Source organism: Phlebotomus argentipes, unplaced genomic scaffold (genome assembly GCF_947086385.1).
Source record: "Phlebotomus argentipes unplaced genomic scaffold, Phlebotomus argentipes genome assembly contig_2, whole genome shotgun sequence".
Classification (NCBI taxonomy): domain Eukaryota; kingdom Metazoa; phylum Arthropoda; class Insecta; order Diptera; family Psychodidae; genus Phlebotomus; species Phlebotomus argentipes.
This window is the reverse complement of record NW_026776162.1, coordinates 9,952,110-9,965,079: the sequence shown is the minus strand read 5'-3', so window position 1 is coordinate 9,965,079 and position 12,970 is coordinate 9,952,110. Positions and strand designations below refer to the sequence as shown.

At 37.8% G+C, this 12,970-nt stretch overlaps 1 protein-coding gene across 1 annotated transcript in view; it reads left to right on the top strand.

The window, feature by feature from the left end:
* Positions 1–728: 728 nt before the first annotated feature.
* Positions 729–12,970, top strand: part of LOC132263801 (zinc finger protein 646) — a 34,975-nt gene continuing 22,733 nt past the window's right edge. The window contains exon 1 of the mRNA XM_059763790.1: positions 729–1,122. Within this exon, the coding sequence (XP_059619773.1) occupies positions 1,023–1,122 (100 nt within the window). The 5' untranslated portion in view covers positions 729–1,022. The remainder of the gene's footprint in view (positions 1,123–12,970) is intronic.

Sequence of the window (12,970 nt, the reverse complement as noted above, 5' to 3'; positions counted from 1 at the left end):
TTTGGACAATTTTTTCAACCATAACCTCAAAATACCACGAAGAGATCTTCAAAAACTCTGTTTAAAAGCTTTTAGATGATCAAAATGAGCTCTTTTGATTTGTAAATGAACTCAAAATTGATTATTCAGAGTCAGTTGGCAGTTAAAGAAACACTTAAGAATTTAATATTGGTACTTTTCAATTCTTCTACTGTTGTGTATCACTTCTGACTGCACTATCTCCCCCTTGGACCATAAGAAATGCTTTGATTTACATAAAATGTCCTGTACAATTGTCATAGACTTCTGCGAAACAAATTTTCCGCCACTCATTTCCACATTGTGAAATTGCGGATAATTATTTTACAAAATTCCGTGACCGCGGAAGCTTGCGAAGAAAAGGTGGAATTAGGGGGGTGAAAGGGGTCAGAGTCTTGGTGTGGAGCAACAGGAGAGAGTCGCCAAACAGAGAGCGCAGATGGGGAACAATATGGGGGGTGGAATGTGGAAAATTTCGGGGAATTGAAGAGTGCCGCAGACTTATCGAAACTGCGTGAAAACTTGAAAAAGCACCCCTTCCACCCCGTGGCAATCATAAATATCAGATGCGTTGGGCGTTGGGGGCGTGAGAGTGAGCGCGAGCGGCGGGTGTGAGTGAAGACGTGCGACTGGTTGCGGACTGCGCGGCGATTCTCCTCTGACGTTCGCCACTGATTCACGTTTGGCTTGGCGATGCTCAGTTCAGTTTCAGCCGAGCCGCCTGACGAGCAGGCAGCCACGCGTTCTCTGCAAAGCTCTCGCGCGAGCTTTCGAGACACTTTTCACCTCTCTGTCCGCGTTTCTCATTCGCCAAAACAATTCCTGCCGCCAGAGATACTTACTAGAAAGTATTTTTTCACAAGTGAAGAAAGAGAGAAATTGGATAAATTCTTTTTGTATATCGTGCGATTTTGTGTGCAAATTGCCGGTTTACCCTTTTTCTAAAATAAAAATTTCAATCAACGAAGTCCAACCGCGACGCGGTGAGCGGCAAAAGAAGCAAAATGTTCTGGATTCTGCGAAGAACGGGAGCCGCGAACTTTTTCAACTCAATTAACAACAATTATTCATCAAAAGCGAACACAATCAGCAGCCACAATTCAGGTAAAATTGCTTTCGCATGGCATTGATTGAATAACATCGAGAGAGAGAGAGAGAGTTATTCAGTGGAGTGCCGCTCAAGGGTTGAAAGTTCATATCTGACAAACCTATTTCGTCCCGCCGCACTCGAGAGAGCTTTTCTCACCATCCGTCCGTCGTGATGTTACAAATGGCATTGATTTTGCTGTCGATACACGCCGTGCCTCAGCCGTAATGAAAATGTATTGTTGATTAATTAATTCGATGTGTGAGACGAGAATGCGAAATTGTGTGCCTGTTTAAATGCCACCCTCAGACGCGCAACAGTCACACAACATTCCTTGATTGAGGTGTTGGAGGAGCAATTGAAGATCTTCTCCAGACACTCAGGGAGTATTAATTCAATTGAACGTCTTCCTATTGATTCACTTCACCCTCAATCAATCGGCTCATAATTTAATCACATGTGTTCACTATCAGTGAAACCGCTGTGAAAAAGGTCTTGCCGGAGTAATGGGGAGGTCTTGAGAAATAATTAATTGAACGTGGAATGGGTAATTGATGAGGGACTCTATTGGTAAAATGTGGTATAAATTGGTGGAAAAAAGGTGGGGAAATTCGTTTATACATCTGTAATGTAAACAAGTAAATTTATGTGAGTATTTTTGCTTAATCCATAACCAATGAGTGTTACATCAAATGAAAGTATAATGCAAGATTTTTTTTTATTGTTTTTTTTTATAAATTACAAATTTTGATTTGATTCATTAATTTGCAATATTGCAAGGCTTTTTATTTAAAAAGAATGTCACAAAATTATTGATTTATTAATAGGATTATTACAAGGGGGAGATAATTTGGTTAAAATCTATACAACACTTCCTGACACTTTCTTAACAGTTGCCAGGACTTTAAACTTCAGTTAAAATAAGACTAAAATTAACAAATTACTGGAATCTAACTGACAACTTTCAAATTCACGTTTTTATACAAATTTTATGATTTTCTTCTGCCAAAATTGTACTTATGCAAATTTTTTTTATTCTAATCTTTTGATAAAATTTCTTTCTTATTTATAACTCAAAATTGTAACAGTTTATTAGAAAAAGAAAATTGAGGGTTAATTTGACTTTAGCATTTTTTCTCTAAATTCACGATTTTCATTGAATGAAATACCGAAAATACGCAATTTTACAAATAAAGTAAAAATACTTTCATTTCAGGTGTAAAAATTTCTACTTTAAGATATTATTTAGTCTTAAATCAGTCAAAAAATAACTAGGAAAATATCTCAAAATTATTATTTTGATAAAAATTAATTTCTCAGCGTAGAAAAATCAACAGAATATCAATGTTGTGAATCAAATATTGCAAAAATTGAAACTCTTCCAATTCCTAAAACTTGTTCTTATCTGTACACCACTTCTGACCACATTATCTCCCCTTTGGGTTATTAAACAATGCAGCTTTAAATTGATGTCCATCAGCGTAACAATGCGGAATTGTAGCCATAAAATAACACAACTAATTCCCTACAAGTACACATAAATTATTAAATGAATCAAAAAAGCCCATTTATTTTGCGAGAATTGCATTTGAACAAGTAAATACTTAATATTGAAATCTGCTTGTGTCGTCAATAGCAAAGTTGTAGTGCAAAAAAAGGAGGAAAAACATGACGCAATATTGCGCGAATTAATATTTGAAGCTCATTTATGCTTGCCATCATGAAATGTGCAATAATAATTGCAATGGCACTATAAGAGATGCTATTCTGCACTTATACAGGAGCAAGTGCTCCTCTCGTAAAGTTATAAAATTTCCCGGGACACTAATTAAGTTGCCTTCAACAAGATACGTGCATAATAAGTATAAAACCTTTTTCATCTTGCACTTCACCGCGTGTTTCAAGAAGAATCGCAAATTTCCCGCAACAGCGTCGTTTTGACGTCGTTCTATTTTACATTTCACCTCATGAATAATTAACCATGGACTCATTTCATTTGACAATGGCAGCTGGAAAAAAGACTCCGGGGCTTCGCATTTTTCGGCAAAGGTTTATTATTTTACAAAGAGAGAGAGAGCGAAAAAATGTGTAATTTGTCGGGTATTGATTCTCTGGCCAAAGAGAGGGGAAAAAAATGCGAAGGTGAAATGGATTTTCTTACCGCCGCATAAACTCCCTAATAGAGTGAAAAGGAGCTCCCTGTGGAGTGCATGAAAAGCTCCGAGGGGGGATAAAAATTCTTGTACGTCAGTTTCATTCATTGTATACCTGGGGTTTGTGGGGTCATTAAAAAGGCACGGAGGAGCGTTTGAGTGCTTTGATATTGTATTACAGGCATTCATTGCATGTTGAGCATTTTGTTCGGAATCCCACTTTAATGACATTGCTTGAAATTATCGTTATAGTTTCGTCTGTAGGTCATGAAAGTCTGATGAAACCACGTACGGAATTCATTATATTACGCTCACATTTCGGTATATTTTTTAAGGATAATTATACTCGTGTGGGAATAAAGAAAACAGATGAGATAGGATAACAAAATTGGTCAATTTCTCATTGAGCCTCTTTATGCCGTGTCGGCTTTAATATAAATGCAGCATTTATATTAAAGCTAGTCCGACATGACTTAAAAGTCGGCTCAAACTGCGCGGTGGCGCATGCGTGTGGGCTGTCAAATTCTCACACACATCTTCACTGAACGTCATTCGTGACTGCGCGTCGCGTTGCAACATGATTCGATTTCAGTTTAAGCGCGTGTGTCCCGGTATCAACGCCATGGACTAAAATAAAGCCGAATATTGTTAAATGCTACTTTAATGATAAATTTAGCATTTAACTTGGCCCGGCATAAAGAGGCTCATTGTTTTTCTCTCTCTCGGTTTCCCATGACTTGAATTTCAAACAGTGGACGAGTTCCATTTCATAAGAATCTTTTCCTGAAAGTGCTTTTATAAATGATTTCCTAGAAATAAGAAACAGATGAGTTTGACTTTTTTGCAGTTTGTAAATTATATCGCAAATTCTGGGAGGGTGAAAAACTCTTACGCTATAAAGCTTGTCGTATCATCGCTTTATACACCATTATTTTCACGCCTATGAGTATTTATTCATTTATGAAAAGATCTGAAAACTTTGAACCATTTTGACAAAATTTTACACCCCGACTTTGTCGCTCAATTCTTCCCCATGAATCACAATTGTGCCGGAGCTCAAATTGGCGCGAGGAAAAATGCTTTAACAATGGTTGGCAGATACAAAAGACATCCATTCGTTTGTCGACAATTTATTTTGACGCACCGAAAGCTGCGAAGCACAGGAAAACACCCTTCGCAGCGTGTCGTAGTGTAGATTTAGAATTTATTATACGTAATTTAATTGGCTTACATTCCATGTAATCTCCGCTCACCTTTGCATGACAAAGGACTTCATTAACGTTTTGCGATGTATACAAATGTTTTGTGTGTGTTGCCGGGGAAGGATTTTTCACGGAAAAACTTTCCTCCGCACGGAAGGAAATTAGTCTCATAATACTCCAAGTGCAGTGATTGATGAATTCCACTGCGGATGCACAAGAACTTTGTGGGAATTTTCCCAGCTAAACTCTGTGGCTTCTCGAAGGCAAAAGGATAATGCGGAAAGTTGCCATGAAGGGCAACGATAACAGCCCACGCCGATGAGAAAACATTATCCTCATAGTCTAATTATAGCCAAGTGCTGGTTATAGATCTGAAATGCCAGAAGTTACACGTTTATTGGTTAAATTCACTTCTCGAGAACAGAATTTTGAAGTACTTTTGTGCTGGTTTTTTTCGTCGGTTTTAAGCTGCGATGGCAGAGAGCCAATTAAAATATGTAAATTTTAATCATATTTCATTGTGCAATAAAATACTCACATTCTAATTAACTTTATGCTCTTCTACAACCCCACAACAGTGGTTCTGGGGGTTGTTGAATGAGATTAATAAAACCAATCTGCAGATTACTTTAATGATGCCATGTCGCATTCACTTCTGCACTCACTCTTCATAGTAATGATGTCGCTTTGGCAATCAGCAAAAGCCTGTAATTGAGTCACTTCATGGGCGGCGACAGATTGTTTTAATAATTTCTATGATGCGAGCTTTTGGCCACGAAATCTACTTCAGAGTAAATAATCTCCCATTTTCTGTCTGCAGCTTAGAGAATCGAAGTCTGTTTAAACAGAGGTGATTTATTTAATCGTAAGTAAGGCGCAAATGTTGACAAAAGACACGCAGAAAAAGGCGTGATAGAGAAAGCTCAAAGTTCCGGGGAAAGCAAGATGATTTAACTAGGCACAAAGCGTTTTGCAATGATTTCTGGATGATGTTTTGGCGGTGATTTTAGTCAAAATGATCTTTGGAACCTCTTTGATTTCTAATACACATTAAAAGCTCACAGGTATTGGAGAAAGCTCTGAAAGCTCGATCACAATACCTTGAGCAGAGACGAATGGCACGAAGGGTGCGCTGTGACGCAATTCGTTTCATTATACTATTTTAATTAAATCTAATGCGACTGTCGACATAACAGGATTAACGATATATAAATTCGGAAAGGAAAGCTTTCCGATCATTTTACATCACACTAATTCCAATGTAATGGAATTACCATCATACATTCCGAGACTCTCCCCTTAATACACATGCAAAGACGTAAATTTCAATCTGGCTGAGAGGGAATTGAGGTGCTCCTGAAGAGGAGAGATTACAAATGTTCTACAATAGCCTTCGGAGGGAAATCACAATACTTTATATCGCATGTATTTCTTGCCCTTTTTTATGTGTCTGATGCCCCTTCTTTGTAAAATATGCCATCGTTTTCGCATAAATCCAACCCCAAACACGTGGAGATTTATTCCTCAAGTGGGGAAAAATCATATTTATGATGTATGATTTTGTCTTCTCAGCACGACGAACTTTTAACCCTTCGCACAAATTTACATTTGTCTCTCTTTCTTGCGTTGTCTCTTTGCGGAATTGTCAAATGCGGGGTTGGCAAATGTGGGTGAATTAAAGGAGTGAAAAGGATGATTTAATTACACGCGATGGTGAAATTGGCCTGACTTTATTTGCACAACTGGCAGAAAACGAGAGAAAAATTGATGATTTCAGTATGAATTGCTGAATATTGTTGTGTAAGGCTATAATGTTGACCTTTTCCACCCATAAATACATGCCAACGATATAGCAAATGGCGTTGCTGAATGCCCAGGAGAAAGTGTCCAAACGGAAGTCTTAATATTTCACTTGTCATCGAATATAAATGTCAGGGTGGGTGGAAAAACTTGTGCTCATTGGTTTTGTCACCCTTCGCCAGCAGATACACTAGATTTCTATCTGCTGGATTATTCAAATGCTCCCCATGTAGAAAAACTGTGTGAACAACACCCCTCTGGGGCAAAAACCACACAAAGTACATAAAGTCACGTAAGGTTTGCTCGATGATGTCTTCCTCAATTACCAATAAAATTTAATTACACCCTCCTGAACGATGTTTTGAAATAGGAAAAGCAAGCAAAATAATTCCCAATTAACCATCCACTGATTCAATTGCGGAAATGGGTGATAAAATTTCCATTTCTGCGTGTCGTCGCCATGCGAAGAGATGTATTTTGTGCATGAAATGATGATGGAGGAGTGGAAAATATGTGTTTTGCTGGCACTTGTCACTTTGCTGAAGAAATATTTCTTTATAATGTCCCGTATACGGTGTGATATGAATCCTTGAAGGGCCTATTATGGCGATGATATCTGGGCAAAGTAAAGGCAAACACGCTTTAATAAATTTGCCACATTTCGTGGAAATGTGACTATCATAGCGAGCAACACTTTTTCTATCTATGGTGGAAGTAAACCAAAATGCTCTCCCGGATGACTGATTTATGGAAGGTCTCTGGCACTTTTCTAAGTCCCCTGTTAAACACACGGATAAGAAATGGCCAACATTGACAGCGGCCTAAGACGAATGTGGGCAAAAGTCGAATTGCGAACATTATTATTTTCTCCAAACACTCTCGTAATTCAATTCAAATGGGTTTTTGGGTCGTATTGACAAAGTGAAATTCTCAAGATGTCTTCCAATGTGGCCAAATATTCATGTTACAACATTAATTTATACAGTAGCGAAAATTAATTAAGGACACCTAAGAAATTCTGGGTCAATTTGTGCTAAAAATTCGATATTTCTGAAGATAAATGTCACGAAAATTAAAAGAACTATCGATTTTTCAAAATCAAAAGGAAAATTGGCGCAAAATTTCTTAAATGCCCTAAAGAAATCTTCGCAACTGTATATTACTTTGCGAAGTAATAAAGTTCACTTAGGTAGATTCTGATGAATTTATGGAATTCATACATTTTTTATTGATAATACAAAAATTCTAACAATATACCTTAATATGAAATGGCTTTTATATAGAAATTCTGAACATTTTTATGACACAGTAAGAAAGAGAAATTGCTGATAAAAAATAATCCAGCATTACACGGAATTTAACAACATTCTTTTCTGCCATTATCATCCTGAAAGTTCATGAAAAAACAGAGGGTGGAAAACACATCGACTTTCTCAATATTTCCAATTCATCAAATTATCAATTTTGTGGTTGAAAAAGAAAGAAAAACTCTCGACCTCATCAGATAAATTCTTCGAAATTGCCAATCGATAGAAGAGAAAAAACTCTCAGAGATAATCTTAAGTATAAATTTGCAAATTCAACTAATGGTGGAAATTTCTTTCGCTATATAGAAAACATCAAAGTGTGTGCGCCGAAAATAGGAAGATGAATTAAGAGTGTGTGCTAATTTATTTAAAATGGACCCCAGATGAAATTCATCCTTAATGGACAATTAGGAGGAGTAGAAAAAAATGAATCCTATTTTGGGTGTTTCTATACTCTAATATTGGAGCCTCTCTTGTTATTGGGCAAAAACGTATTCATTACACGAGTGTTCTGTGAATGTCTTTGCATAGGAAAATGTCGGATTTTGACAGAGTGTCTTTTGAAAAATTCAAATTGAATTTGCATTTAATTTTTCACTCCGCACACTCTTCTTCCTCGTCTTCGGAACTTTTGCCAGGGTTTGGGAGAAAAATCAGACATCCCCGAGACCTTTTTCTTCCTCCTTGTCACGAAAACCACCCCGCGCGCGCGATATACATAGATTGCCACGTGTGTTGGTCGGAAGGACTTGGAGAGGGAAAAATTCATGAAGATCGATGACTGCCGCACCACGGAAAGCTCTTCCGATGGAAAGGGCGCGCCCCGTGAGCGTCCCACAATGCCAATTTATATTGTTATGGCTGTTGCAATCATGTATTCGACGAGGGATGTCTTAGGGAAAAAAAGAAGCAAAATATACTCCTGGGGATTTTGCGGATTCTTCATTGCTTTGCTCGGGAATGTTTTGACGCACAACAATGAATGACCTGAAAACTCTGCGGGATTTACAATGTAAATTGCTGAAAGTTTCCTCCTTTTCCCATACAAAACCACACTATGCACATAATTTTTCCTGTCACTCCTCACGCCACAGCTTCCCGACCTTCCTTTGGCTGAAATCCCTTCTTGCCTTGGCGCTGCCAAAGTTGACTTTATGAAAATTTTACCCGCCCTCAGAAAGCTTCATGCTAGAAAGAGAGTGAATGAATATGAATGAGTAATGACTTTATGATTTTTATATGGCACCCAAAAGAGGAGCGCACAATACATAACTTTTCCCGCGTGATTTTTCCGACCAAAGAAGTCACATGTCAAGCCAGTCACAATAGCGCAACTCAGATGGCTATTAAATTTCACATTAAACTTGCGATAAAATTGCGCTGAAATTTCCTATATAGTTCGGCAAAAAGAGTCACGCGGTGTATCTCCCCTTTTCCATTCGGCAGACTTTCCTCCCCCACTGATTCCATCGAGAGGAAGCGAGAGGGTGAGAGTGGGAGAGAAAGGAAATGATAAAGGCCGCACATAAAGACACGTTCGTATGCAATATAAGGTGATGTTCCTCTCTCGCCTGGGCGACAGAGGCGAAATCCCATAGAATGGGTGCTGGCAATTTCGGAGGATGACTTGTGTTGAATTTTTTCACAATCAAATCAATAATCTGAAATGCGAAATTACCTACAGAGCTTCGCGAAACGTGACACCGCATGGCAGGCATTGTGGCATTTTTCTCTCCAACTCGTTCACCACAGGGCTCCGAGCTCGGAAGTAAAGTGGTTCAATAGACATTCTGAATGGCTGAAGATATTGGGCGACATTCAGCCGAATCACACGAGGAATTTAAGAAAGAAAAACACTCTTCTCAACCAACAAGTTAGATGAAATTTTCATGCATTTCCAGTGATTGTGGGAGAAAAGAGCGCACGAAAAAGTAGAAAATGAATTATTCCGAATTAAAATGTGGATCAAAATCAGAATTCAAAAGACGTGATAAACGTCGAGGCGCTTTGTTTTGGTAATTTTCTCAATTTCTTGGAATCCTGCAAATGATCAGCGAGTGGAAATTGTGGGTATTTTGGTAAGTTTCCAGATTTAATTTTGCTATTATTCATTTTCTACCTTTGTGTGTGCTTTTTATCCTTCAATCAAATGTTGGTTTCTGAAATGTTTACATATTTTTGGGTCAAAATTGATCAAAGATTGATTTGTGTAGTAAAAAGGGATTTTTCCATGGAAAAAAAACAATCAGTAGACCAATAACAATTAATTTCTTTATTCAAAACGCAATTTTTCATAAAAATTTATTTCATAAGTCTTCACAGTAGCAAAAACTGCAATTTTAAGTGGTCAAATTGAGTATTGAAAGGACAACGATTTACACAAGTTCAATAAAATGCTGAAAAAAGAGGAATTTGGTCAACCAATCACACTCAATTGAGAGGAATTTCGCCCTTGAGGAAGAATTCAAGGCTCAGCACTGCAATTTAGGCACTTTGCGAGAAGACAGCTTGAAAAGAAAAACGCTTGAGGAAAAACACACAATTGGCAAGCCAAGGGAGAAAATGAAAAAATCACTCCCAGACTTTCCTTTTCGCCAGTTTCGCACGAAAAGGAAAGTCTGGCGAAAATGAAAGCTTTAGCAGTGTAATACCAGAAAATGCCTTAACACATTCTGCCATTCACATTTTGCTGCTCAAAATTCAACACAGAGTGTCTTAATTCAAATATACGGCGGAAAATGGTGCGATATTGGGGTCTCTCTGGCAAGTCAGTTGAGTCCGAACCGAAAGTAATCCTCTTGTAGTTTAACAACTCCCCTTGCTTAGGAGGGAAAACGAGATGACGAGACGTCATTAGAGAACAAGGCGAGCACCAAATGTGGCAAATTGTCACCGAAGAAAGCTCGAAAGGGCGGCTTTTGGATGGAAATTCCTGTCACAGAAGGATTTGCCCTGACACGCACAATTTTCCATGGCCACCAAATTAGCGGAGAATTGCGGAATTTTCTTTTTGCCCTCAAACAACCCCTTTTTGCCTGGACATTGAACTCCGGCAACGCACAATATTATGCTCACAGAGCTCTTGTGCGTCTCCATCAGAGATGTACAGTCGGTAAATAATCCTTTTTATTATCCGATATGGCAAAAAGGAAGCCGGAAAAAGACAAGAGAAGACGAGAAAGTTTCTCTGTTTTTCGGAGACACTTTTGGACTGTTTCTTTTTCTCCTCAAAAGTACTTTCAATTTCCACGTGAAATTGCCTCGAGAGAGAGGCAAAGAATCAAGCACTGTCTTCAGGTGAAATGTTCATGTTCTTTTATTGCAAATTCTCTTGAATTTGTCTTCTCTTTGCCTGACTCAACATGTTACTTTATTTCAGCGATTTAGATCAAATTCGCCTTCTTATCCCCAAAAACAGGTGTAGAAATACTTGGAAAATAGAGTATTTTTATCACATTCCATCGGGAAGAGAGGTTGTCATGTGAATTGAGGTAAAATTAAATATATGCTACGGAATTTGAGGAGCGCAAAGGCGCGCTTGTCGTGTCGGAAAACTGCGTGACTGATTGTCAGAATTGTCAGTTATCTCTATTGGATACGCGAATGGCTTATGTTAGAATATAACACACTGGAGGCCTGAGTGAGAATTCCCATCAAGTATTCTGTGAGACACTCTTTGCCTTTCAACCCCTTTTTGCTCAACTTCTTCCTGAATAATGTCATTATATCCTTGAATATTTTATTCACATGAAAATGCAAGACAAACTGTGTTGTAGCTTTTAAAATTTAATTTTCCAACATTTCAATTATATTTTGTATCTCTTCTTCAAGCCAATTCTTCCTATTGTGAAGAACTCCTTTCCACCCTTCTTGTCAGGTGGAAAAGAGCAGAAGAAGAAGAAGAAAAATTCCGTGTTCTGTGAAAACTCTTGCTGAATTTAGCATTCAATCGAATTTTCCTCCCTTAAAGTTCCAACAATGGGGAGTTTTCACTGTTCACGGAAAGAATTCTTCACAATTGTGAACACGGAGACTCTTAAATAAAACATATGGGTGTGTACTTTCATAATTAAATCCACATTGCGAGAGTGAAATATTCCAAACTCTATACGAAATATTTAAATATAGCATCTCATATTCTGCCACATGGGAGAATTATTGTGTTGAGAAATTTCTCCCATAAGATGCTTCTAATTTAATAGAATACACGAGAGAGAGAAAAGGAAATAATTTTCTCAAATCATACACTCCAGACATTGCTTTTCCAAAACACGCATGTAAATGTAATGTCTATTTACCGAGTATTTAGCAGATAAATTCTGTACATAAACACATGCCGGCGGGTAGAAATTACAGGGGGGTGACGCAAAAGGGTGGCTTGACGACGATATCAAAATATTATAGCATTACTGGGAGAATTTGCATATATTCCATGACTGTTGGTGTCGCATTATTGTAGCAGAAAGTCGTAAATGAGACAACGAAGCATAAGGAAATGGCTGTGTTGTCTGGCAGATTATTTGTTTGCCAGGGAAATTATCCACACGCCTGTGGAGATGACCCTCTGGGCCTCCCTTTGAAATGTCCTTTGCCTTCTCTCGGCATCAATTTTAATGACAATCCACAGTAGATTTGCTCTCAAGCACAATTGATGCCGTCAAACAGTGTGAAAATTGAATTCATTGTCAGGATGTGAAGACGAAATCTCAACGGAAGTCCAATTTTTCGGATCTTTTGTGAGTCAAAAGCTCTGGGATTTCGAGCAATTATTAGGATTCTCAAGGAGGAGATTATATAATCAGAAGTGGTGTACAAAATCAGTAGAAGTTTGAGGAAGTCGAAGTGTTTTAATCGTTTCATTTTATGCAATATTTCGTTTATAGATTTGATTTTTCTACTCTGAAAAATTAATTATTATCAAAATCATAATTTTGACATATTTTTCTAGGTTTTGTGACTAAATTACATCTTTAAGTAGAAATTTTTCATAAAATATTGTATGAAAACGAGATTTTTAAAGTTGTTGGTTAGATTTTGGTTAGATTTCAGTCAAATTCCGGTTATTAGTTGATTTTAGTCTTGTTTTAAACAATTCAAGCAGTCTGAAGTTCTGAGAACTGTTAAGGAGCTGTCAGGAAGAAGTGTACTGATTTAAGCCATATTATCGTCCCCTTGAGAATTTTACGTGGTGATGATTTTCCAGGAAAAATTCCAAAAGACATTTTCCTCCCCTGAGAAGTTTCATTTTTCAGACAGCTCCAAATTAGTCCCTGAGAAGCATTAATGCTTCACATGTGAATTGTGACTCAAAATACACTCTTTCATAGTTGAAGCGTGGCGGAGAATTTATTGATTTTGGGGAAAAACACGTAAAACCCATAAAATCCACCCAAAATGGAGGAA